At 55.9% G+C, this 24,091-nt stretch overlaps 11 protein-coding genes and 1 non-coding gene across 12 annotated transcripts; 6 read left to right on the forward strand and 6 right to left on the reverse strand.

Moving 5' to 3' along the window:
• Positions 1-373: 373 nt before the first annotated feature.
• On the reverse strand, positions 374-1,725 carry P884DRAFT_325955 (ADP-ribosylation factor family-domain-containing protein). Its single transcript, XM_069445460.1, has 6 exons — positions 1,504-1,725; positions 1,312-1,422; positions 1,231-1,247; positions 1,032-1,177; positions 893-973; positions 374-830 (listed from the first exon to the last, which is right to left on the reverse strand). Exons 1-6 carry the CDS (start codon positions 1,560-1,562, stop codon positions 699-701), a joined length of 546 nt encoding a protein of 181 aa, XP_069301396.1. The 5' UTR covers positions 1,563-1,725; the 3' UTR covers positions 374-698.
• A 742-nt stretch (positions 1,726-2,467) lies between these two features.
• Positions 2,468-5,298, forward strand: P884DRAFT_288467 (uncharacterized protein; the record flags this gene model as incomplete). The annotated part of the gene is made up of 3 exons (XM_069443953.1): positions 2,468-2,561; positions 2,928-2,941; positions 3,001-5,298. 3 exons carry the CDS (start codon positions 2,468-2,470, stop codon positions 5,296-5,298), a joined length of 2,406 nt encoding a protein of 801 aa, XP_069301397.1.
• Positions 5,299-6,029: 731 nt separating this feature from the next.
• Positions 6,030-8,973, reverse strand: P884DRAFT_273756 (carbohydrate-binding module family 1 protein; the record flags this gene model as incomplete). The annotated part of the gene is made up of 7 exons (XM_069442623.1): positions 6,030-6,386; positions 6,530-6,762; positions 6,838-6,929; positions 6,986-7,128; positions 7,200-8,633; positions 8,684-8,868; positions 8,931-8,973. The coding sequence occupies 7 exons, from the start codon at positions 8,971-8,973 to the stop codon at positions 6,030-6,032; spliced, it is 2,487 nt and encodes an 828-aa protein (XP_069301398.1).
• A 1,898-nt stretch (positions 8,974-10,871) lies between these two features.
• On the reverse strand, positions 10,872-10,943 carry P884DRAFT_t18. The gene has a single exon. It is a non-coding gene; the product is annotated as a tRNA-Arg (tRNA).
• Positions 10,944-11,231: 288 nt separating this feature from the next.
• Positions 11,232-12,098, forward strand: P884DRAFT_273757 (uncharacterized protein; the record flags this gene model as incomplete). Its single annotated transcript, XM_069442624.1, has 5 exons — positions 11,232-11,276; positions 11,353-11,439; positions 11,532-11,739; positions 11,826-11,923; positions 11,985-12,098. 5 exons carry the CDS (start codon positions 11,232-11,234, stop codon positions 12,096-12,098), a joined length of 552 nt encoding a protein of 183 aa, XP_069301399.1.
• Positions 12,099-12,356: 258 nt separating this feature from the next.
• On the reverse strand, positions 12,357-14,155 carry P884DRAFT_188608 (Aspartate/glutamate/uridylate kinase; the record flags this gene model as incomplete). Its single annotated transcript, XM_069437375.1, has 5 exons — positions 12,357-13,309; positions 13,366-13,636; positions 13,695-13,805; positions 13,866-14,053; positions 14,116-14,155. 5 exons carry the CDS (start codon positions 14,153-14,155, stop codon positions 12,357-12,359), a joined length of 1,563 nt encoding a protein of 520 aa, XP_069301400.1.
• Positions 14,156-14,824: 669 nt separating this feature from the next.
• On the forward strand, positions 14,825-15,783 carry P884DRAFT_273759 (peptidase M76 family-domain-containing protein; the record flags this gene model as incomplete). Its single annotated transcript, XM_069442625.1, has 2 exons — positions 14,825-15,445; positions 15,556-15,783. The coding sequence occupies 2 exons, from the start codon at positions 14,825-14,827 to the stop codon at positions 15,781-15,783; spliced, it is 849 nt and encodes a 282-aa protein (XP_069301401.1).
• A 318-nt stretch (positions 15,784-16,101) lies between these two features.
• On the reverse strand, positions 16,102-17,436 carry P884DRAFT_273760 (kinase-like domain-containing protein; the record flags this gene model as incomplete). Its single annotated transcript, XM_069442626.1, has 3 exons — positions 16,102-16,221; positions 16,290-17,282; positions 17,341-17,436. 3 exons carry the CDS (start codon positions 17,434-17,436, stop codon positions 16,102-16,104), a joined length of 1,209 nt encoding a protein of 402 aa, XP_069301402.1.
• A 1,085-nt stretch (positions 17,437-18,521) lies between these two features.
• Positions 18,522-19,495, forward strand: P884DRAFT_190467 (TIP41-like family-domain-containing protein; the record flags this gene model as incomplete). Its single annotated transcript, XM_069437513.1, has 2 exons — positions 18,522-19,265; positions 19,367-19,495. 2 exons carry the CDS (start codon positions 18,522-18,524, stop codon positions 19,493-19,495), a joined length of 873 nt encoding a protein of 290 aa, XP_069301403.1.
• A 111-nt stretch (positions 19,496-19,606) lies between these two features.
• P884DRAFT_253006 (uncharacterized protein) lies at positions 19,607-21,839 on the reverse strand. Its single transcript, XM_069440761.1, has one exon. The coding sequence runs from the start codon at positions 21,728-21,730 to the stop codon at positions 19,844-19,846; it is 1,887 nt and encodes a 628-aa protein (XP_069301404.1). The 5' UTR covers positions 21,731-21,839; the 3' UTR covers positions 19,607-19,843.
• A 942-nt stretch (positions 21,840-22,781) lies between these two features.
• Positions 22,782-23,309, forward strand: P884DRAFT_288474 (uncharacterized protein; the record flags this gene model as incomplete). Its single annotated transcript, XM_069443954.1, has 2 exons — positions 22,782-22,951; positions 22,986-23,309. Coding segments are annotated over 2 exons (494 nt in total), but the record flags the coding sequence as incomplete, so codon positions are not given.
• P884DRAFT_953 (uncharacterized protein) lies at positions 23,258-23,941 on the forward strand. The gene is made up of 2 exons (XM_069446193.1): positions 23,258-23,477; positions 23,542-23,941. Exons 1-2 carry the CDS (start codon positions 23,309-23,311, stop codon positions 23,700-23,702), a joined length of 330 nt encoding a protein of 109 aa, XP_069301406.1. The 5' UTR covers positions 23,258-23,308; the 3' UTR covers positions 23,703-23,941.
• Positions 23,942-24,091: the final 150 nt, after the last annotated feature.

Raw genomic sequence — 24,091 nt, forward strand, 5'->3', positions numbered from 1 at the left:
AGCCCTGGAGGGGCAGTTTCCCTTGATGTGCCCAGCCGGCAAGGCATCCACAGACAGGGCTCATACGGGAACGGGACTCCACAACACTAGTTAGTTATACAAGTTGGTCAGCTTGGGCACCTGAGACTACACGCTGATTGGCCAAGCCTAGCCCTGTCCCGGCGAGCCCAGCGCAGCTCTCCACGCGCCCTGGCAGTCTGAGTAACTACCCCAAACAGCGGCATTGTTCAGGATGATGCAACCTCAAGATCATAATGCCTTTGTTTCAGAATGTGCCTGGACCAAATTCCGTGCCACCGAAGGCTCGTTTTCGTGCGCAAATAACACGATATTATTAGAATTTTTGCTTTCCCGCAAGGTACTCACAAAGGATCTTGCCGTAAATTTGTTTACACTACACATGCTCGGTCTCCCCGCCTCCGAGGTCTGACCCACATTGGGCACCTTTGTTTACAGTTTACATGGTAGGTACGGAGTTCCTCTAACCCATTTCCCCAGCAACGACGGAATCACGGCGCTTGGTTCGCAATCTGTTATGGCCCGGCCAACACTCTGCTTGACCATGATCACGCTCGCAATTCTTCCAGTGGAGAACCCAAAAAAAAATCATTAGCGCCTTCGAGGAGAGTTACGTTGTGACCTGAAGATGTCTGGTGTAGCATCGAGGCCACGACGGCGAAACTCGGGTCAGCCCTCAATCAATACAAGAAGAGTCGGGCTTTGGCATCCTCCACAACCCAAGCCAGTCCTTGACTGAGATTTTGGCCAGTCATTGCACTGCACTGGAGGATATTCCATCGATGAGTCCGGATCTCATCGAGTCGTAAAGCCTATATCCAACACATCAGCTTTAGTTCTTTACTGGCACAGGCGCAAAGGTGTTGAGACCAGCCTTCATCAGTTCGTCGCCAGTCATGCACCCAGAGACATCAGTCTTGTTCGCAAACACTAGAAGACTTGCCCCTGAAAGTCGCTTTTCTCCCATCGTCAGCTGCGGGGCGGTTCTCTAGCGAAATTCAGCAACAGCTCACCTCCTCCTGAAGAAGGCCGTGCAGCTCCTCCCTGCAGTCTTGGATGCGCAGCCTGTCTGTGGCATCAACAACCCAGATCAGGGCATCCGTCTTCTCGAAGTAGTTTCGCCAGTATGAGCGGAGCGTCTTTTGGCCGCCTACATCCCCTGAGCGTCCGGTCAGTGGGGGAAGCGCAGACAAACAGGAGACTGAGCCGCACAAATGTTGAGCTTGTATCTCGAGGGAAGTCAGTATGCAACCATGAAAATGCACTGACAACCTTGAGGGCTCGTATAATTACCCTTCATAGTCGATTGTCTTGATGATGAAGCCGAGTGTGGGGCTGACCGTGTTGACATCCTCGCCCATTATCTTCTTGACAATCGTGGTTTTGCCCGCATTGTCGAGGCCGCTGCACTGTCATCAGCACGCATGAACTGGTGCAATGAACATTTCACTACCCTGCATGCCTGCACGCAGTAGAGCCACATACAGCATCAGAATGCGCAGCTCCTTGTCCTTGAGCCTCGCCTTCCGCAAGATGGAGAGCATGTCTGCGCTCGAGCCGTATGCGAAACGATCACTTCGATATACTGGTATTACCAAAAAATGTCCATGAGCTCAACTAATGTGACTTGAATTGTACTCAAAGTATCCAGGGCGGCAGATTTCTCGTCGTGGCAGCAGCATGTTGAAGTCCTGGGAGCTGCGTTCTTGCACTGTGGAGCGGTCGGTGCCTGGATTCAGCGAAGACCAATCGCGTCACAACAAGAGGGACCAGACAACTCAAGTTCCACGTGACAGCCAACAACTACACCATCACTGATTCACATCACAACGTAGATTCGCGGTATTTCTATGGAAAAGACCCTTTTTCCAAGTACTATGAAATATCGCGTTTCTGATGATTCAGTCCTCTTGTGGATCGGATGTTACAAGATAACCTCTCCGGGATCCTAACGCCCTGAACTGTGTGAGTTGACTGTCATGATGTCCGCGTCACCAGCAAAGATGGAATTCAAGGAATGTCCTAGCACAAGGCAAAACGAGGCTCCGAGGCCTCGAGACCAGTGCTGTTGGATTGCCATCAGCCTGTGGTGGCTCTGTGCTGTAGGCATCCAAAGACTCTGGCCAGTATTCGCATGCGATTGTTAGCAATCGCGGCTGACTCTTAGCCGAGCAGAGCAGGAAGGAGAGTTCAACTAGCAGAAGCTCTACAATTTCAACAATTGATAAACTTGAATGTGTTTGGTATGCTGAATCTTGACGCCTTAGGCTTTTTGCACACATAAGCAGATTCAGTACCCATCGTGTTCCTACTTAGTAATGTAATTCCCTTGCACATCCCATCGCTCCTTCCTTTGAACCAAGGGTTCCATGCTGATTGCTTCTAACTGGGCTTATTAATTCTGGCACTGTGCGTACCTGATTGACATGAACTTCTTATGTGAACAACGATGTGCGGTATCTCCTTTGCTTCCCGCAGTTCGGTCATCCTACGAAAAATCGACGAACGCTTCCTCAGTCTCTCCCTCTGCTTTCGCTTTTCCCGTACGGTCTGCACAACTCGGCAATTACTAAGATTTTTCCATTCTTATCCATCTGGGCATTTTTGAATCCTGGTAAGAGAAATCCTTCTCTCTTTCGAATTGCTTCCAGCCCGACACACACACATCTCTCTTCCTATCAACTGCCATCTCGGTTGCGAGCGGCTTGTGTCTTTCAAACTTCGTGTCTGCGTCAGGGTTTCAGTAACATCAACCGTCGAAAGTCGACGAGACTAGTTCATTCTTTGTGACTTTTGTCAAGGTATGTGTATTCCTGTTTGCCATTGATCGATGGCAATGTTGGGGTAACTAACGGAAGCTCAGCGCTAGAGAATGGATTAGCTTTAATCTCACTGGCAACGCTATCTAGGAATCAACAACGAGGTCAGTTTAATTTTTTTTTTCCGAATTGCTGACGTTCGATTTCCCTCTTACTCAACCAGTCAATCGTCACCAGGATGCTGAACATGGGCCGGGGCAACGAGACGCTGCAGGATCTCGATTCTGCGGAGCTGGAGGTCCAATTCCTTTCTGCCATCGGCTTCTCTGGTGCTTCCGAAATTAGAGAGCCAGACTCCCAGCGCAAGTTGCAGCCCCCGTCTCAACCACACCCACACGTCCGAAACGAACTCAGCGACTTAGTCGAAGAGAGAGGCCACCCGTGCAACCTGCCAGCCGACCAACCTGGAACGCGGACTCGCAACCGGTCCCGGGCTCAGCAAGCACTCCTGAGGAACCAGCCCAAAGGACTAACCATCACATACTGGGACGCCCAAAGGATTGCAAAGGGTATCGTCGATCCGTCAGCATACCTCTACTATGAGGATGGTGACTTTTGGGCCGACGATTCCTCTACAACAAATTCAGGCTTACCAGAAGTCTTTCCCTGCGAGCACCAGGATGTAATGCAGAAGGCACCTGCCGCGGCAAACTCGGGCGAAGTTGCCTCCCGCCCCTGCACCAAGAACGCAGAGCCTTCTCAGGCCCGCAAACAACCTGTCAACACTGAACCATGCGCAGAACCTATCGGCTCCAAGACATCTTACCACCCTGATGCTAACCATACATCTTCACATACTAGTCTTCATCCTAGACTTAGAGTGTCAGAGACTCAGAAATTCGAAACCGTACCATTCGGGCGCGGTTCTGTTCTGCGTGAGGAGCCCGAGAGCAGCAGTATGGGGCGCCGGCGAGGACGCGGACAAAAGGGCGGCGGCCCGCGAGGTGTTGGCGCAGGGGGTGACGAGCAGCATGGTGGTTGGCGTAATGGCCGAGACGGCGGCGTACATGCTCCTCAGCTCGACCAACTTGAACCTGACCTGAGCATGTACCGGATGCCGCGCCCGGATAGGAACTACCCAGGATCGTCATACAGCCTTCCGTCACTGGGATCTGGGTTCAACATTAGCAACAATGGTGTTGATGCTCGACAATCAAAGGGCACGAATGCGGACATAAGGAACACCATCGGCCTGAAACCCAGCATTTACAAGTCCCCTGCCCTGGGTAATACGTGGACCAAATATAACTGGTCCGATCCCAACGGCCGAGATGCGGACGAGGTCTTCACCCAAGCGTCCTATCTCGGGTCGTTTATCAACGCCTGGACGAAAGGCGTCCCTAAAAACGTTGTTGCAAACCTCAGTCATTGTGGCGAGGCCCACTGGAGGTGCGACATTGATACCTTCACCGGGCGTCTCCTGCCACCGGTCATTCAACCGGAAACCATGCTTGACCCTACACCGCTCGATCCAAACATGGACTGGCGGCGCCGGAACTGGACCTCGACTCTTCTCAGAAAACATTACAACACGCGCCGCAATGATCGCCTCCGCGAGAACAAGCGTTTTACCTTACCTACCCAACTTGAATACGCGGCACCCGAAGGTATTGCCATCGACGAGCCAGTAATTGAGAGGCCAGAATATCACCGTTTTGTCCCGCGAATCGCCTCCTTTTTGCGCCCAGCCGTAAAGGGTGACATGGAAGCAGTTTGCGCAATCTACAACTGGGAGGTGAAACACGGGTTGCAAGCACTTGACTCCCAACCACTTTCTGTAGAGGAGTTTCAGAACATCCTCGGTACCACTCAGCAACTCGGGATGCCTTTTATCGTTGCTGTCCGCGGCTCGGCCAGAGACCTAGGGCTGACCGATGGGAATCTCTCATTTTCAGTTTTCCAGCAAATTCCGCTTCAGGACAAGCAGAGTCGCGGAGAGATCCTAGGCTTTGCCTTCCTCTCCGTTTGGCAGCCCGGCCTCGGAGGCAGTGCCAACGGCAGCAGCAGAGCCACCGCCAGGGTCAACGTCTTCGTCCACCCCGATTACAGGCGCAAGAAGATTGGCTTTTCGCTCCTTGACATGCTGCTGACGACCGTTTCTGACTGTTTCTCGTCAGAGACTGCATACGACTTTGTCGATCCTGATAACAGCCCAGTGTACAAAAAGGGCCCCAACCGCCAGCGGCAGTATTTTAAGGTGTACCTAAACTACCGCGTCAGGCACAAGCTCCCGGACGAAGGCAACCAGAAGCTGGATGCCAAGCAGAAGACTTATGACGCTGATTTGGTTTGGGTCAGGAAGCTGGTGGAGGACCGGCTGAACTTCACCGAGCTGGTGCGCTACGAAGCGGTCCATCGCTCGGCCAGAGGCCGGGGGCAGCCGGTCTGCTGGATGGATGAGGTTGTTTTTGAGCACACCTGTTCCTTCCGCGGCCCGACTATGGTCGAAGCTGAATATTAACCCCTCACAGACGTCAACTCCTGTAGGGCCTCCGGCATATAGGGGTCTATCGGGCATTTCGCTGCCCGTGGGTTTATCTACATTCGAAGCACAGGGGACTGACATGCCAGTCTCTTATCTCACGGTTATGATGTGACCTGGTTTCTTTTTTTACATTCTGTGGGTATTATGTATAGGTCTCTTGTTTTTTCTTTGCTATTTAGCTGTGCGCGCAAAGAGGGCATGCTCAGTGTCATGGCCAGCATATGGTCCGCTCGATGTCTAGTGGGACGTTCTATTTAGGGATGAACACCGAGAGGATTGACGGCATGGGGTGGTGCCTTTGTTGAGACATTGGTGAGCGACTTCGCAATGTCCAGGGTAACTTGAAAGACACCTCAGCTGCTGGTCTGTTTCGGTTGTCGTGCTTCCATTATACAAGGAACTGGTGGATGTCGAGGAGTGAGTGTGTGTATGTACAGTACATGTAGTACCAGCTGGGGAGGCAACATTCGGACTCCGCAATGCATACATATGATGTCCGTGTGGTCAATGAAGCTGATCAATGAAAGTTATGTACGATCGAGAAAAAACACTATGGACATTGAAGCAAACACCAGAGGAAGGCTGGGAAGTTGATTGTATGGACACGTAAAAATTTCACAAACTCAACTCCCCATCAAGAAAACCAGAGTTCCTATCACCACACAAACTCACGGCCCTCGGGGCTTGTTAACAACCCACGCGTGGGCTCACAAGCACTGCGAGTACCACTCGTTCTGCATCTGGCACGTGGAGCCGTCGGCGCAGACGAAGCTGCCGCTCCATTCGCGGCCGCCGCACTGCCCGTACTTGGGGACGGGCGTGAGGTCGGGCAGGGCGAGGATGCGGGACGAGGCGTGCTCCGACGCCGTCACGATGTACGAGGTCGGGTTGGTGGTGGGCACGCCGGGGAAGATGGAGGCGTCGATGACGAAGAGGTTGTCGGTGCCGTAGACCTTGGTGTTGAGGTCGACGACGGCGGAGCCGCCCTTGCGCCCGTCGTCGGTGCCGATCTTGTTGGTGCCCATCCAGTGGTTGGACCGCCGGTTGCTCGGGGAGACGACCATCTGGAGAAAAGGGGGGGGGGGGGGGAAGAAGGGTCACGTCAGTATGGAATTGTCCTTTCTCTCTTTCTCCCTCTTTTGAGAGGAAGTAAAAGTGCAATCTGAAGGAGGAGGGATGGGGGAGAGGAGTGTAAACAAAAACTTACGCTGTCAACGTATTGGCGCGGCGTGATGGTCGAGTTGGGGAAGAGCCAGGTCAGGTTGGCGACGTTCTTGAGGGCGTTCTGCAGGTTGATGATGCCCTGGATGACGGCCTCCTTGTCGTTGGGGTCCTTGAGGTAGGGCACGTCCGAGACGACGGTTGTCAGGGACGGGGTGATGGTCATGCGGCCGCGCGAGGTGGCACCACGGCCGAGGTACTGCGACATGGTCATGGTGTCTGCATAGCGGACGGACAAAGTTAGCGTGGTGATTAGTCGATGAAAAAAAAAAGGGGGGGGGGGGATCTACGTACTGCCGTTGGGAGCCCCCAGGCTGCCCTCGACACGGGCAGTCCACTGGAGCTGACGAACAATGCCGTCCGCACCCTTAATCTCTTCCCAGAACCTTGTTGGCTTCGGTTAGTTAGGGAACACAAACAGGCTTGAGCTCGCCGGACTCACATAGGCCCAATGTTGGGAGCGGCTTGGGCGAGGATGCCGGTGCGCGAGTTGAGGTAGCTGTTCTTGTCAGACTCGATGGGATTGTCCCACGCCTCGTAGAAGTCGTAGAACACGACGTCGGGGTGGGAGATGACAGTGTCGGTCTACCGAAGGAGGTCAGCGGTTCGCTTCGCAGTATTTTGTCACTTGACCAACTCTGCGTTCTGAAACTTACGTTGAGGTGGTCATCGAGGTTGTAGCCGACAGGCAGGTTGATCCAGGACGAGTTGCTGATCATGGTAGGACCATCCTTCTCCGAGGCCGCGACAACCTGCAGCTGATCGTTCGGACCGATACCGCTCCTCAGCAGGATCTTTGCACTGCCAAAGGTACCGGCAGAGAGGATGACGCGGCCCGTAACCTTGGTGACGGGGACGATGCCCTGGTAACCGCCGTCGCGGAACGGCTCGACCTCGACGCCGGTGATGTGGCCGCCCTCACGGATGACGCGCTTGACCGACGTGTTGAGCCAGAGCTTGAAGTTGCTGCGCTTCTTGGCGGTCTGGAAGTAAGTGCCCAGCGGGCCGTTGCGCTCGCCGCCGGCGAACATGAAGGGGGCATGGGAGAAGGTGCGGTTCTTCTTGTCTGGCGCGTTATTGGCCGTGACCGAGGTCCAGCCGCCGCCGGCCAGGCCCTTGGAGAGGACATCGAAGCCCTGTTGGTAGTAGCGCTTGCCGTCGGTCGAGGGAGCATCAGTGCCCGGGATGCGCGAGAGGGCGCGGTTGATGGCCGGCTGGACGTCCTTGTACTTCCAACCACTAGGGAAGAGGTAGTCCCAGTCGAGCGAGTAGGGCTTGAACCACAGGCCGGCATTCACGGCGGTACCGCCGCCGAGGACACAGCCAGCCATCTGGTCGGTATCCTCGCAAGCGATCCCCTTGGAATCAACCCAGATCTGGTTGCACAGGCCCGGCACGTCAAAGCGGGTAAGGTCGTGGCCCTCGAGCCACTCGGGGCCGAGAGTGCCTCCGGTGTTGGCGGTCGAGGCAAAGCCCTTCTCGATGAGCAGCACACTCTTGCCGGCCTCGCTGAGCTTGTCGGCGGCGGGGATGCCACCGGCACCGCCGCCAACGACGATGTAATCGAACGAGACGCCCGTCGGAACGGGGACACCGACGACAGAGGTCTCGGTGGGACCGCCGCAGTCACCCGTGACGGTCTTGGTGGCCTGGGCAGCCCACTCGGTGTAGGACGGGCTGGCGGCGTCGGAGTTGAGCTGGGCACCCCAGATACCCATGCCGTTGTCGTGCTGCTCGAGGGTGATCTGGTCGGGGCAGGTCGGGTTGCCGGGGTCGGCGAATGCCTGGACCCAGCCGAGGACCAACACGCCGTTCGAGGTGGAGGCGCCGCCGGTGGTGCCGCTTTGACTCCATTGCAGGCAGTTCTGGCACCTGAAGATGAGGCTGAAGTGCGTCGAGTTGACAGAGGAGGAGACCTGGGTGATCTCGGCGTTCCCCTGGTAGACATCCGGCATGGCATAGCCGGTGGCGAAGCGGAGAGAGGTGTAGACGGTGTCCTCGTGGGGCCAGGCCGCGATGAGGAGCGAGTTGGTCATGGGGCCGCCCAGGGAGACACCGCACCAACCGCTCCCATCGTTCCTCGCGCATTTCTGGGGCGGTTAGCAGCCGCGAAGGGCATGTGCGCCCGGACATGGCTTACCAAGTAACCGATGAACTCCTTGGCGTCGGTGGTGAGGGCATTAGAGGGCAGAGCAACACCAAAAGTGAAACCGCCCTTAGTCTGGGGAGAATCCTCGGCGAGGCCCCACGTGTTGAAGGTAATGCCCGAGTCCGGGTCGGTAAAGGTTACCGGCGCGTTGTTCTGGGCAAGGGCAGACGGCAAGACTACAAAGCTAGCAAGTTAGTGACAGGAAGGACCGTGAGCCACGCTAAGCTCTCTGACTTACGTGCCGCCGCAAGGGCACCGATTAAACGAGAGGAGGTCCTCATCTTGGATCGCAGAGACTGGTTTGCCTCGACTCTGCCGGCCTATCCCACGAGCACATCGAACTCGTCTCAACCGAGGGGACGGTGGTCCTCCTATTAATAAACCCCATGGCTTGGCTGGACCCTCTGGACATTCTAGGAAATCAGGAAAATCGGCACGCTTCCAGCACTGAGCGGAGGAGACAGAATCAAGGACAGGGCCAAACAAACATCTCCGGTAGGTGGAATAGCGGCAGCTCTGGCCGCCAGGGCGAGCTGGATGCAACTTCGGGGATGCATCCGGGGAACAGGCAAGGGCATCCCACCGCGGATGATTAGCACGATGGAGGATGCCACGCGGACAGGTACTGAATGGTAAGCAAGCTGATTGCAGATTGACTGCAAGAGAGGGGGGAAGGGTTCTCGGCCCGTTCAGAACTAAGGTGCTCGCGAAAGTTGCAAAGCGCCGTCGCCCCGTCTGCAGGGCATGCTATTATGCAACAGACCCTGCCGCTTGGCAGGCACGGTAACCCGGTTCGCGTGGGGAGCATACACTTACTACTACACAGTATACTAGGAACTACCTAGTTTGTGTGAGAGCCGCAGAGAACTTGCAGGATGTACGGATACTGCAGTGTACATACAATACTGTACACTATGGAGTAAACCGTCCTCAGCATGAAGTAGCTTAAACACAAAAACCAGGGGGTTGAATACCCAGCCGGCCTCACCCCCTCGCTGACCTGCCGAAACGTCAGTGATTGCAGGGCGCTGGCAGGACCGTTGCCGGAAGGCGCCCAGACCGAAGAGGCAACACTGTGGTTAATTTGGCGAATGCCCTGACCAGGTTCTTGGGGCCTTGGGCTCCCGCCGTGCCGAGACCATTCCGCAAACGAGCCCTGCGGCACGTCGCCTCCGAAGGTCCCGCCGTGGGGAAACCTGCCCGAGTCCCCGTCCGGAGGGCGCGAGCCAACGAGAAGCTTCGTGTTTGCGATGATGCTGTTCTTGGCGGACACCTGGACGTCAATGACCCTTGGAGATGGAGAAAGAACCCCGCGTGTGCTGGAAATCCTCCAGGATCTCACTGCGTAATATTGAATAAGCAAAGTACATGTTGAGATGCAGAAGATCCAAAGAAGATACTTGGGAGGGGGCACGCCCGGATATTCTAACAAAGGTTGCAATACCAACTAAAGAGGAAGGTATCGTCGCGACCCGAAAACCCGGTTGCTGCCCCTGCACGCCCTGGTTGCTCTTCTGCATCGCTCTCTGCCCAAAAGCTGATGGTGGATCCCGCGGGTGATTTTGTTGTCGAAACCTCGCCCAATCCAATTGAGAGAGTCCAATTGGGAGAGTTGTGCCCATGGGGAAGCGAGCTGCGGCGTGTCTTCTGTTGCGCTGGTCGTTGCGGGAGCTGCAGGCTCTCGAAGCGGGAGAACTCCAGAAACATGGGCCCAGGGAAATGATCTGCCGCTTCAAGAAAGTTTAAAGCTTGTTCGTGCGTAGGTATTTAATTGCGGCTCCTGCAGAAGCGGGTAGGGGAAAGAGAAGGGAAGCGGCAGATTCCATGCTGCGGTACCTTCCGGAAGTGATCAGTGGGCGAAGAAATGACCGAGTGAAGAGGCAACTACGGACTGCTCCAGACCTGTTAAAGGTCAAACAAAGCCTTGATTGGGGAGCCAAGGGACTGTTCGTATGACAAGAGGCAGGCAATTAGGCGGAAAATGGGCTACTGGGCTGTCTTGTCTTTTTTGCGTTAAATACATCGCTTGACATCTTCCTTTCTAGGGTTGGCAATGGTTCTCAGCATGCAGCAGTTTTCGAAGTAGAGCAAAATACGTCCATACATGCACCGTTAGGGAAAAAAAAAAAAAAAAATCCACAGGAGCGGAGAATGTTCAAAAAACGAAAAAAATGAAGCTCGACCCACGTGCGGCTCGAACGCACAATCTCCAGAGCCGAAATCTGGCGCCTTACCATTTGGCCAGCGGGCCTTTTTCGATGCTTCGTAATACTGGCGCGTCAGATTGAAATTATAAGGTGTGGATTCACTCAGTGACCGGCTGGAGAAGCCTAGTGCGCCCAGGCGAGGCGGGTAAAAGTGGGTCCATCCGAGAGACCAGCTCAATGTGGGGTTTGCGATTGGCCTCGACTTTTTTTCTCGAAGTTCACGATAAGAAACATCGTGAACATTGTCAACCGTACATAGGCAAACAACGACACTCAGTTTTTGACAATCTAAGGACGAATAGCAACTGACTTCTTGCTCGCTTGCCATCAAGATGCGTCCATTAACAGATCAAGAAATGAAGACGGTGTTGGACAAGGTTTGCCCTTCCTTGTTGGTCCCAATGCCGCTCTCCATCCAAGCAAATCAACTAACCCCCCGCCCCTCCCTCTCAGCTAGCCAACTACATGTCCGACTTGAAGAGTCTGATCGCGCCTCTCGAAGACGGTGACCGCTATGTTTTCAGGTTGAACCACTCTCGCGTACGCTACCCCTTGTCTCCGGCCGCCGGAGCAACAGCTTCTCTACCTCGTCGACCTGAAACCCGCGCTCACAGCTCATACCACGCACACAGGTTTACTACGTCAAGCTGTCCATCGCCAACCTCGCGACCTGTGTCAGCCGCGACGCCCTTCTCAGTTTGGGCACCTGCCTCGGAAAGATGACCAAGTCGGGCAAGTTCCGCCTACACATCACGGCCCTGCCCATCATCGCAGCGGGCGCGCGGCACAAGATCTGGGTCAAGGATAACGGGGCGCAACCGTTCCTGTATGGGTCGAACGGTGGGTGTCTCTTCTTGCCTTTCTGGTCCCATCCACGTGCTAGGGGACGAAGAAGCGAGAACGCTGACCGTATTGGCGATGGATAGTGGTCAAAGCGCATGTTGGACGGTGGTCGGAGGACTGCCCCGAGCATCAGGGCTGTGTTGTCTATAACATGGCAGATATCCCGCTGGGCTTTGGTGTGGTAGGTGACCCCCTGTTTTGTCGGCGTCCCCTTTTTGACAGCGCGGCTTACTTTGGAGCAGACCGCGAGGAGTACAACCGAGGCCAGACGGCTGGATCCCACGGGCATCGTATGCTTCCGGCAAGCAGATTGCGGAGAGTACCTTCGCGACGAAGACACACTCTTTGCCGGGTGATAGGATGAGGGATCAGGTGCTATACTATGTGCAATATTGTCAATGGCGTCAGGCGTTCAAAAGGGACCTTTAGAAATACTAGCATGAGGCAGGATTGATTGCGGTGGTCATGGCAGAAACACTTCGATCTCCAGCCAGCTCTAACTTATCAGAGACCACGAGAATTCCGTCTGTTTTGTCTATGCCGATTTTCCCTCTCTTCCAATCCGATTATTCCTCTAGCCTTCCGAGACCCCAGACCCTTTCTTCCACACCCGCTCAAAAAACCGCCCCTTCCACTTCATACCCCCCAATCCCCTTCCCATCCAGCACCTCCCGAACGGGGGTGGCCGGCCTGCTCCCCCTGACCGAATCAAAGAAGCTGATGCTCTCCCTCTGCGCGACATACTCGCTATCCGCGTACCCCAGGATGCCCTCCACCTCCGCACTCTGCCGCCCCTTGATCCTCGCGATCTCGGAGCTCGAGTAATTGCTCAGCGCTCTGCCCACCTCGCGAGGCTCACCCTCCCAGAGCTTATCGTCACCGTCGCTGTCATCGACCTCGCTCCCATCCTCCCCATCAGCCGGTTCCCTATCAGGGATTTCATTTTCCTTTTCTCTTTTCTCCTCCTCGTCCTCGTCCCCGCTGTTCTGCGCCCCCGAATCTCCTTGGCTCCTACCTCCCTTGGCCTTCCCTTTTCCGTCTTTCCTCTGCCCCTTCTTCTTCTTCCTCCTCTCCACCACGCAGAGCCTCACGGCCTCGTGCTGCGCAAAGTTGCCCTCCACGTCCACCACGCCCACCGGCAGCAGGCCGGCCTTGCCGAGCAGCGCCTTGTACGCGCCCTGGTCGATGTACAGCGTGCCGTGGGGCCGCAGGCCGTGCAGGATCCAGAAATAGCGGTCGCGGACCGGGTGCGGAGAGGGTAGGAAACGCGTGTGGAGGGGGATCTTGTTCGGGGCCGGCGTTGCTCCCGCGGGCGCGAGGCCGGGGTTTGCTGCTGCTGCTGCTGCCGCCGCCGCCGCCGCCGCTACTGATGTTGTTGTTTGGTTGGCTTTGGTGACGAGGGAAGGCGGTGAGCGGCTGGCTTGGATGTGCTTGACAATCTTAACAATGTTGCCTGGGTTGGAAGACCGCGTGATGACGGTTGTTACGCCGGCCGAGGTGGCGAGGCGAGCGGCGACGATCTTGGTAGACATGCCGCCTGTGCCGAGTGAGGAACCAGCAGTTGAGACTGTTGACGAGGCGTGAGTTTAAAAGCCGTCGTTGGCGTCGGAAGAAACAACTCACCATCTGCTACCAAGGACCCGATATCCTCGACCACCTCGATAGGGTGGGCGTCGGGGTGGGTTCTCGGATTCTTGTCGTACAAGCAGTCGACGTCGGTCATGAGGAAGAGCAGGTCTGCGTGTACCATGGCCGCTGTGATAGCCGAGAGCGTGTCATTATCGCCAAACTTGATTTCTGACACTGCCAGCGTGTCGTTCTCGTTGACGATGGGAATGACGCCCATGTCGAGCAGCTCGTTGAATGTCCTCTGGGCATTGAGATAGCGTGACCTCTGCGTGCTGGCGTCAGTAGCCGGGCACAACATGGGGGCTGCTCACAGTCCAACTTACGTCGGCAATGTCGTTTCTTGTCAAGAGGATCTGGGCAATGGGCTGCATGAGGTGAGTAAACAGGCTGTCCCAGAGACTCATGAGCCGGCACTGGCCGATGGCTGCAAGTGCCTACACGCTCTGTCAGAGATGTCTTGTTACTTCGGGTCTGTAGAGGGGAAATCTCCATACCTGCAGCTTGGAAAGATGCTTCGGCCTCTTCTCGACGTCCATCCTCCGCAGCCCAACGCCGATGGCGCCGGAGGAGACAATGATGACCCTGTGACCATCTTTCCTCAGCTTCACTGCCGTTTCCACTATCGACGTCAGGATAGAGAGGAGGGGCTCATGGGTCTTCTCGTCGACAATGGAGCTGGTCCCTGAAAGATGTCAGTTACATTACACACAGCCCCCCTGTCTTAAATCGCCGTTTCTCACTCACCGAGCTTGATCACAACGCCAAGCGGACGTGGCCCCCTCATGGCTACAACATGAAAAACGTCGTCACCAAGTCAGAAGACAATCTCGAAAGTCTGCGCGTCAAATGTGGTGCAGGATTTCTCTCTTACACATATTCGCTCCCGTTTCCATTTTATAAATGAGTATTCGCACCACACCGGCTCTCGGCTTGGGTGCAGGCGACAGGGCGTTCACGTCCGATCAGTGGGCCTCATTCGCGAAGTGCTGTGGCCCGCTAGCAGAGCTGTGTGCTGCTCGATTGGCCGACATCGGGAGAGTCCCCAGAAATCCGGGGTCAGGACCACTTGTCGGAATTGCGCCCTTCTGCTGGGCTTCACCGCCTAACAAAGCCGGGAAGGGCGTGGCAGTTCTCCCAGGGCGCAAAAATTAACGTTAGGTGGACCACGGGCCGGGAACAACTCGCTGGGTGGAGCTGGCTCGGATCGAATCGAGAAACTGGCACCTTTTTGGCCAAACAAAGCTGGGACATGAGCAACGACTCTATCGACGCCCGGATCGACTTCGACGACGTTTTCCAACGAGCACTCCATACTACGCGATTCCACCGACAGCTTTAATTTTTTTTATTTATTTATTTATTTTTTTTACCAAACCTTATCAACCATCGTGGACTGCGTCGCAGGGAGCCCAGCAAGTCGTCTTCTTTCTGTCCTCAATCGTCATCAACAACCATGGCAACACCAGAACGACCACCTGCTTCCTCCTTCTCCTCCTCCCCCTCCTCCCCCGCCGCTTCCGCCACTTCTACAACCCCCTCCAGCCAACAACAACAACAACAACGACCGACGGACAGCCGGCCCCTCCCGCGCTTCCTTGAAAACGACCCCGCCCGGACCGGGTACGACCCCTCCCTCAGGTGGTGGATCAACTACTTCAAGATCATCACGGGCCAGATCACGCCCGAGGGGATCGAGCACTACCGGGAGGACCGGTACAAGGCGAACGAGGCGCGCGACTGCGCGCGGTGCGAGGCCGACCGCGACTACCTGTTCAAGTACTCGCCCGTGATCCGGTTCCTGCGCGAGAAGGTGGAGGCGCTCAACGGGACGCTCGACGAGACCAACGTGCTCTGCCGGCGCTGCCCCGCGCGCGTGGCCGAGGACGGCCGCGTCGTCCGCCAGGGCGGCGGCTTCAGCCCCGACCACGGCATCCTCATCTGCGCCAACGAGATGCGCGACCGCGGCCACCTCGAGGACACGCTGGCGCACGAGATGGTGCACGCCTGGGACCACCTGCGCTGGAAGGTCGACTGGAGCGGAGGCGGCAATCTGAGGCATGCCGCTTGTACCGAGGTAAGTGTCCAACTTCCCGGGGCCGCCTATGGCTTTCTTCCCTCCATCTAGGGTATACATTACATACATATAGATGGTCCGGGGGCTGACGATGGGGGCGATTTTTTTAGATCCGAGCGTCGATGCTGAGCGGGGAGTGTCGGTGGACGAGGGAGGCGCTAACACGGGGCAACTGGACGCTCACACAGCAGTTCCAGAACTGCGTGCGAGCGCGGGCCATCCAGTCCGTCATGGCGCGGCCAGCCTGTAGAGACGACGTACATGCGACCAAGGTGGTGAATGAGGTGTGGGACTCATGTTTCGCAGACAAGAGGCCATTCGAAGAGATATATCGCTGAGAACTTTCAAGAGGGAAGTTATCCCCTCTCTCGTAAATAGTGTAGTAATGTGCCTGTACTATATAACCAGCATCTTGCTCCCCCCCCGAGACCAACGTATGCACAATCGACCCGTTGCTGACCTTGCGAGGGACGTAAGAAGAAAATTTGAAACTTAAAAAACAAAAGCCGGATAGGCTGCGCTATGCATTGAACTCCGCACCGTGACCCCCTGGTGAACCCGGCCCGACTCCCGAACGCCACTCGCTGACTCCGACACAAAATAATGAGAAAAATTTCGACAAAACAACTCATCTCACCCCGTCATCTTGCGGTTGGTTATTTCAGGGGCTTTTCCCGGTTGGCCGCCCGCTCACCCTTCACGCAGTGCTTGATGATCCAGGGGTGGTTCTGGACCTCTTCGAGGGGAAGCCGCTTCTCCGGATCAAGTACCAGGAGCTGTGTTTCGGTTAGCACCGTTATGTCGAGAAGGGAAGCGAAGAAGAAAGTAAGTAGGAGAACTATACCTTCTTGATGAGATCCTTGGCCTCCTTACTGACCCAGTCAGGAATGGTCATGTCGGCCCTCGCGATGCGCTTGTGCGTCATGATCGGGGTGTCCTCAAACGGCGCCTCGCCGACCAGGAACTCGTACGTCAAGACGCCGAGGCTCCACAGGTCGACCTTCTCGTTGTACCAGTTGTCCTTGCTGCCCGACTTGATCATCTCCGGCGGCAGGTAGTCGAGCGTGCCGCAGAGCGTGTTGCGCCTGTTGTTGGGCGCGTGCACGCTCCAGCCAAAGTCCGAGATCTTGATCTCGCCGTGGATGCCGACCAGGATGTTCTCGGGCTTGATGTCCCGGTGGATGACGTGCTTGCGGTGCAGGTAGCGCAGCGCCGCCGCCATCTGGGCGATGTACTGCGCCGCCTTCCACTCGGGGAACCTCTGCTCGCGCCGCAGGTGCTTGTACAGCTCGCCCTTGCCGGCGTACTCGAGAATGAGGAAGATGCGCTTGCTGTCGTGGAAGTGCCCGTACAGCTTGAGGATGTTGGGGTGCCGCAGGTTGCTCTGGATCTCGATCTCGCGCCGGACCTGCTTCTCGACGCCCGTGCCTTGCTGGAGCTCAGACTTGTAGAGCACCTTGAGCGCGCAGATGAAGCCGGTGGTGCGTTCCCGCGCGAGGTATACGCGCCCAAACTTGCCCTTCCCGAGGGGCCGGCCGATTTCGAACATGCCGAGATGGAACTGCTTAGGGACAAGCGGCTGGTCGACGTAGGTGGCGGTGGAGGGATGCTCGGACGCCGTCTCCTCCGAGGAGCGAGATGTTGCTAATGACGTCGACTTCTCCTTCTTGGGCGAGGCGGGGTTGGCGGTCGGGGGCACGACGCCCTTTCGTTGGGCCGCTTGCGAGGGGAGGTTGACAGTTGCCGTGACCGCGTTGGCGTGCTGCGTCTGCAGCGCAACTTTGAGCAGTGTTTGCCTGGCGGTGCTGTGGGTGAGCTGGCTCGAGGTACCCATCGGCTGCGCTTCGAGTCAGAAAAGCGCACAGCACACGTTATTGTTTTTATCTGTTACATGCCTTGGTCTTCTGGTATAGCCGAGCATTCTCACCGGGGTCGTTCTCGTCGTTGACCGAGAGCCGGTCGAAGCTGGCCTCCAGAGCTCTCGTCGTCATGATGTTGGTTGAAGCTATTTTCGGAATCGAGGAGAAGGCTAACGCTGGTCGAGATGACAAAAAGGGGAATTGACGAGGTTGCGATGGCCCACAGTTGCAGTGTGAGAAACGGAGGAGTTCAAGGATAGGTCGAGTTGAAGGGGGTCAAATTATTTACCTTGCTCCGGGGTTGCCCGTTGCCTAGCAACCGACCAGCTTAGTTGCCCCCCACTGCACCTCATTCCCTGGCAGCGCCCCGTTCCAAGGTGGGACTCGGCAATTCCCGTCACATCAGCCCCTTCCTTCCCAGCCTCATCAAATCTACATAGTTAGATTAGACTAGGCAGAACCCATCGGGATTGCGATCAGATTGGTCTAGCAGATGCACGATGCACTTGGAGATGGCGGGATGGAGCATGGTGTTATATCATGCGGCTTAGTTAACATTGCGACTTCAAGTTGATCGCAGAGTGACGAATCGCAAGCTCTGAAACAAAACTTGAGCTTTACTATGATGGTACCGCAATGCCCTGAGCTTGTCCAGAGAACGATAGCTAATGCGTTATGCTTCTAAAGATCGCTCCAGGTTTGTCCTTCTCTGAAAAAATCGCCGCGTCCGGTCTGGAAAACATGGCTGCAGTTTGTGCGTTGCGATTGCCCGTGGTGCTTCAAAGCGTCCGAGGAGCTCCCTCAACGCTCTGTAGGAAGCTAACTCGTTATTGGTGCCAGAGAGGTTAACCGCTGGGTGATTTGCCCCGCTACCCCGCCAAACTTTCAACAAGCTCCCGCCGAAGCCAAGCCCAATTGTTCGTCTCGAACCCGAGCTTAACCACCTTGACGACAACAGCGAAGTTTGACAGCACGGGGAAGATAAGTTAATTCAATTTGGAAGATTTACGAGGGATCTTGAACAGTTTCCGCGAATTTTTCTGCTGCTCTCGAACAAGAGGAGCTCTCGACCCGCAGTGTATAACAAGTCAACGCGGTCGCAACAACTGACCGCGGCGTCGTAGCACGCGAGTAGGGAAAAAAAAGTGCAGGAAAAGAGTATAACCTCCCGGCGTTTTTTTCTTTCAAGAGAAGAGGAGGAGACAGTTCGAAACAACATGGACCCCCCAAGCAAACCCCCGGCGCGCTCCCCGTCCCCGACGGCGGACCCGGCAAACCTGGCCGCCGCGACGCGCACGCACACGCAGCCGCCCTTTCGCATCTCGACCCGCAAGCTCCCCATCCTCAAGGCCGGTCCGATCGACGCCATGTCGGCGCGCCTGGGGATCCCGATCCCGGAGATGATCTTTGGCGACAACCTGGTCTCGATCGCGCACCCGGCGTCCGGGTGGAGCATCTCGTTCAGCGCGGAGCCGGCGCTCGACACGGTCGACAAGACGGGCGAGGGCGGCATGCTGCGCGTCGCCTACGCGCGCGAGTGGAGCCGCAGCCGCGAGCAGACGAGCGCCGGCATCTCCGAGGTGGTGCGCCCCTTCGACTGGAGCTACAGCGCCTCCTACCGGGGCGACGAGGTCCCGGCCGCGGACGGCCGCCGCCTGCGGGAGGGGGGCGAGGAGGGAAAGGGCGGGATCCCCGTCGAGCTGCTCAAGAGGAGGGACCCGATCCTGTTCGCGGACGAGGTGGTGCTGTACGAGAGCGAGCTGGACGACAACGGCATCAGCATCATGAGCGTCAAGGTACGCGTGATGGAGCAGCGGATGCTGCTGTTGTGCCGGCTGTACATGCGGCTGGACGGGGTTGTGGTACGGATCCGAGATACTAGGGTGTATGTGGACTTTGGGAAGGAGGTGGTCATTCGGGAGTATACGGCGCGGGAGGACAAGTTCGATAACGTCAAACGAGTAAGCGAACCCTGTCTCTCCCCTGAAAAAAAAAAAAAAAAAAAAAAAAAAAAAAAAAAAAAAAAAAAAAAAAAAACACGAGCGTGCTGACTCGGCGGCAGAATCTTTACCTGAGTGGCTTGATGCCGGATGCCATCACCGTCGCTTTGAGGGACTCGAACCAGGTTGCGAACTTGCTGCCGGTCATCGAGCGCTCGTTGGACAGTGTTTGCCTGGCGGCCCAGTCATAGCACTTTTACCACACTCCAACGAGAAAGCAAGGGCACGTTAGAAGAGGCAGGCGTTGGGCGTTTTGAAACTTTTATTATACCGGTTTAGACATGAGGCATGATGGATATGAGCATGACAAAGTTTGGTCGAATACGAATAAAGAGCTCCGGCGTTTGTTTCAGAGCTAATGATGCCAACCAGACCCCAGACAACCGCTGATACCGCCCAGTGCAAGCGTCTCTGACGACTACCTAACGAACAGCCTCTCCTCGGCGTCAAAAGCAGCAATACAAGAAAAAAGCGCCAGCCAACGGATCGTGATAGCACTCGTCCTCAAACCCAAGACAACTCGACACCTGTGTCGACCTTCACCGAGCATCCGGCCCAGGCGATGAACTATGTGTGACCTCCTCGAACGAGAGCTCCCACTCATCTACCTCCTTGAACTTCTTTGCCGCTTTTTGCAGCTCCTCGCCAAGCCGCTCCGCCATCATCCGGGTCGTCTCCTCCTCGGGGAGCGCGTCCTGCTCGTCCTCCCCACCGCCTTGTTCGTCCCCGCTCGCAACCACGATCTCGTCCTGGATCTCCTCGTTCTCCTTGTCCTCGTTCGCCGCCCCGTACGTCCTGATGGCGCGCCCCTTGCCGCCGGCGTTGCCGGGTTTGGTGGCCGCCTTCGCCGCCCTGCGGTTGGAGGTCGACCGGCCGAGAGCCATCTGGCCCTTCCTCCTCCGCGCCGCGGCCCGCGAGTCGACGTACGAGACGTCGTCCTCGCCGTTGCTTGCCGCAACGTAGCGGTCGTCGTCCGACGCGTCCGGGTCGAACGGATCGTCGCCGCCAGTCCTGAGGTTCGATGCCTTGTGCCGGCGGCGAGGGAGGAGCGATGTCAAATCGGCCGTGGTGATCTTTGGCGGAGGTGCTGCTTGTTTCCGGGGGGGTCCCTTGGGCGGAGCCACGTAGTGTGGTGAATAAGTCAGCGATGGGGGAGACGAAAGGTCCGAGGAGGAATCCATGAGTTCTGGCGTCTTCAGCGCTCTTGGTGGAGGTTTGCGCGTGTTGTAAGTGCGGTGAGCGAGGGTGTCCAACGGAGGCCACGCGATGGGGCTGTCGCCCTCCGAGGAGCTGCTGAGCGGAGGCGCCATGTCGGGGTCGTCGGCGGCGGCGACGGGCGTGGAAAAGCGCTCGCGCTCCCGGGCGCGGCCTCGCGGCGGGCTCGGAGTGCGCTCGACCTCGACCTCGACCTCGATTGACTGATGAATGATTTCTGGCTCTGGCTCTGGGCCTGGCCCTGGCCCTGGCCCTGGCTCTTCTGCCTCGGGTTCCGCCGCGGGCCGCTTCCCCCTACCATCATGGCTCTCCAGTGATTTGCGCTTTCGCGGGGGCAAAGCTGGCGATTCTGCCCCGGGCCCACTCGCTGCGACAAGCGAAGCCCGCGTCCGCCTCCTGGTCTTGTCAAGCGGGGTTGACTCGCCGTCCGGACCAGAATCGTCGCCATCACCAAGCACGCTGGGGTTCCGTGAGGCCTGGGAGGCGACTGATTGAGACCTTGCCCTGCGAGGCTTACGTCCCGTGCCGAGAATGCTGGGCTCGCGCGCTCGACGCTTGAAATTACTGAAATTGAGGGTGGTGCTGATGCTCGGCGTGTTCTGCCCCCTGCTGCTCGGCCGGATCGGGGCGTCATCCCTTCCGGCGACGCTCGACTGCCTAGGTCGACGTTTGAACATGGCAACATTGATCGACGAGGTGTCGCCCGAGCGGTAACCCGTTCGAGTCTCGTCAAACGAGTTTGCCGTGTCGTCCAAGCTATCGTCGAGGTTGGCAAAGATATCGTCGTCCAGATCAAGCCCCGACGCGTCGGTCAACCGACGTTGCGGCTCAGACACCGACTCCCTTCGACTGTGTTCGATATCCGGGCTGTCGGAGCAGTTTGGCCGGGAGGTTGAGGTGAGGTCGTCCAGCCTGTCCATCGCGTCGTCGCGCCTTCGTCTCGAGTCCTCCAACGCCTTCGCCTGTTCCGAATTCAGATCCAGATGCGCAGAGGCGCGGGTGCGACGGGAATGCGAGTCGGCCTTGGCGGCTTGGGCGACTCGTTGGTTTATGCGCTCCTTCTCGCGGTCGCTAACATCATAGATATCGCTTCCCGGAACTTCGGCTGGCGCAACCGTGGGCGCCTTTTCCGCGGCTTGCCCATCGGGTGCTGGAGAGGGGGCTCCCGTCGGGCGCGTCGCACCAACGCGCGACCGTTTCGGACGAGGCATTTGCGTATTGCAGCAAGCGGGACCTGCAGCCGGGGAAGGTAAAAGTTGTCAGTTACCTTGTCGCAGGCGCAGGTGACGCGAGAAGAGGGCGGTGCGAAACTGGGAAATCGGTGGTGTGGGGTGAATGAAAGACGCACTCCAGACGCGTCTGACGCGACAACAACTCGGCCAAAGCTTTACTCTCCAGGAACGTTTTGGGCCCCACCTGCGCTTGGTTCACATCACTAGCAGCTGTGCACGGGCCTTGAACACTGCATCATCGGCAGTGTATGGATACAATTGATCGTGTATACACTATAGGTGACCTGACCAAACCCCTTGTACTTGAGCTGACTAAACCCCCTGTTAAGCGAGCTCGCTTAAGCTAACCTGACTAGACCAAAACTTCCCACGAGCTTAAATTTTTTAGACTAGTCAGGTCAACTTTGACCCTCCCTACAATTCTTAAAGAATATAATTAAATACTTTATAATAAAATTCTAAATCGATTTAATAAAATTATAAAGATTAATCATTAGATTTTATTACTTTTAAAATTAATATATTTAAAGTAATTTTAATAAATATTTTAAAACTAGTTTAAAACTAGTTTAGAACTAGTTTAGAATTAATATAAAAAGTAATTAGAATTAGTTCTAAAATAAAGCTTTAAAAACTAAGTAAATTATATATTAGGTAAGCTTATATAACCTATAATAGAATTAATTTAGAATTGATTTAGAATTATTTCTCTATTTTTTAGAATATTAGTTAGGTTAGCTTAAGCGAGCTCGCTTAATAGGGGGTTTGGTCAGCTCAAGTACAAGGGGTTTGGTCAGCTCAAGTACAAGGGGTTTGGTCAGCTCAAGTACAAGGGGTTTGGTCAGCTCAAGTACAAGGGGTTTGGTCAGGTCACCTAAGAACTGCAATTGATCCTGGCTTAGCTCTCTTTGGTTGGTTCTCGATTTGTCCGACTTGCAAGGGGCTATACAGTACAACGTACAATGCCTTATTGCCAGTGCCTTTAACATTAGAGGACATAACGAAGTATGTGGTCGGAATTGCCACTCGAAAATGTCGGACGACGATATCCATTTCCCAACTGGATTTGGGATGAAAGACCTCGTCGCTCATGGCAACTCTGGCATGGTCCTTCTCAACAGAGACACCCCTACTGTCATTAAAACGCCCCACGACGAGCATACCAGGGAGGCTGTCGCCAGAGAACGGCAAATCTACATAGTACGAGCGCTTTGTCGAACGTGGTGGCCACAAGGGGATTCTCTGTTATCACGGCACGTTGGAATCTGGGATCCGTCTCGAGTATGCTTCCCATGGCAATGTCGGGTCATACCTCGACGACCACTGGGCCAATGAGAAGACGAAAGTTCGATGGGCTGTTCAGCTTGCCGAGGCCCTCGAATTTGTTCACCGATGCGGCGTCATCCATGGAGATGTGAATGGTTTCAACGTGCTGCCGGACAAGCATCTCGACGTCAAGCAGGCTGATTTCGCCGGATCTTCCGTCGACGGCTCTCCACTTCTAATCGCTGCGTCGAGGCTGCCATATTCGCTCTCGGTTCCACCCTCTGCGAGTTGATGACGGAAAGCCGGCCGTATGCCGGGCTGACCGAAAAAGTGATTTTCGAGAACTATTCGAAGGGCGAGTTTTCCGAAACTGAATCCCTAGGGTTTGCGGGGAGCATCATCAAGAAGTCCCGGGAAGGGGAGTACAAGGAATGCAAACAAGTAGTTGGTGATTTGAAGGGTGAGAGTTGTCTTCCGTCCCAAAGAATTATTGATGACTCAATGCCGACTGAGGTGCCAAAAAGCTGCCCGTCAGCGCCTTCTCTCTCCCAGTTCCTTACGACGTGCACCCAGACGAGTGTCTCTCGCCGCGCACCGCACTTGTTGTTACTGCTGTCATTGTCGTCGCTGCCTCGGTTCTTGTCAAGTTCAAGTTATCACAGAGCCGTTAGCGATCGTGAAGTAGGGTTTCGCCGCAACATCCTGTCGAGATTACGTCTCGAGAATGTCAGACATGGGCCTCGTATGGTCGACATGTCGAATATGGTCCCCTTGCCATCCACGCCTTCGACATGTGTAGCATCGGTGCATGTTACATAGCCTGTTCCTTGTTTTGGGTCCCGCGCGCCGATCATCTTGATTCTGAGATGAGGTGCTTGGGGCTTGCAGTACGGATTACAGTCCTGGACGTGATTGCACGCATGGAGTAGATCTCTGGGCCGTGGATTTTGATTGCAAGGAAGCGAGTATTGCGCGGTGAACATAGGTAGGAATGATGCGCAGTTTTATTGCAACGCTCTCCCTCTTGCCTGACGATGATGAGCTTTAATTACCTATCTTGCGGGCCCGCGGGGA

The sequence above is a fragment of the Thermothelomyces heterothallicus genome (genome assembly GCF_042370625.1).
Source record: "Thermothelomyces heterothallicus CBS 202.75 unplaced genomic scaffold P884_scaffold_1, whole genome shotgun sequence".
Lineage (NCBI taxonomy): Eukaryota > Fungi > Ascomycota > Sordariomycetes > Sordariales > Chaetomiaceae > Thermothelomyces > Thermothelomyces heterothallicus.

Bases quoted from the DNA above. Each gene is read 5' to 3' on its own strand.
- P884DRAFT_325955 (XM_069445460.1), bottom strand. From the start codon at position 1,562: ATGCTCTCCATCTTGCGGAAGGCGAGGCTCAAGGACAAGGAGCTGCGC. The intron at 1,423-1,503 runs GTATGTGGCTCT...ATGACAGTGCAG, and splicing joins GAGCTGCGCATTCTGATGCT to CGGCCTCGACAATGCGGGCA. The intron at 831-892 runs GCTGGTCTCAAC...TGTTGGATATAG, and splicing joins CTGGCGACGAACTGATGAAG to GCTTTACGACTCGATGAGAT.
- P884DRAFT_253006 (XM_069440761.1), bottom strand. From the start codon at position 21,730: ATGCCTCGTCCGAAACGGTCGCGCGTTGGTGCGACGCGCCCGACGGGA.
- P884DRAFT_953 (XM_069446193.1), top strand. From the start codon at position 23,309: ATGACGGAAAGCCGGCCGTATGCCGGGCTGACCGAAAAAGTGATTTTC. The intron at 23,478-23,541 runs GTGAGAGTTGTC...GGTGCCAAAAAG, and splicing joins AGTAGTTGGTGATTTGAAGG to CTGCCCGTCAGCGCCTTCTC.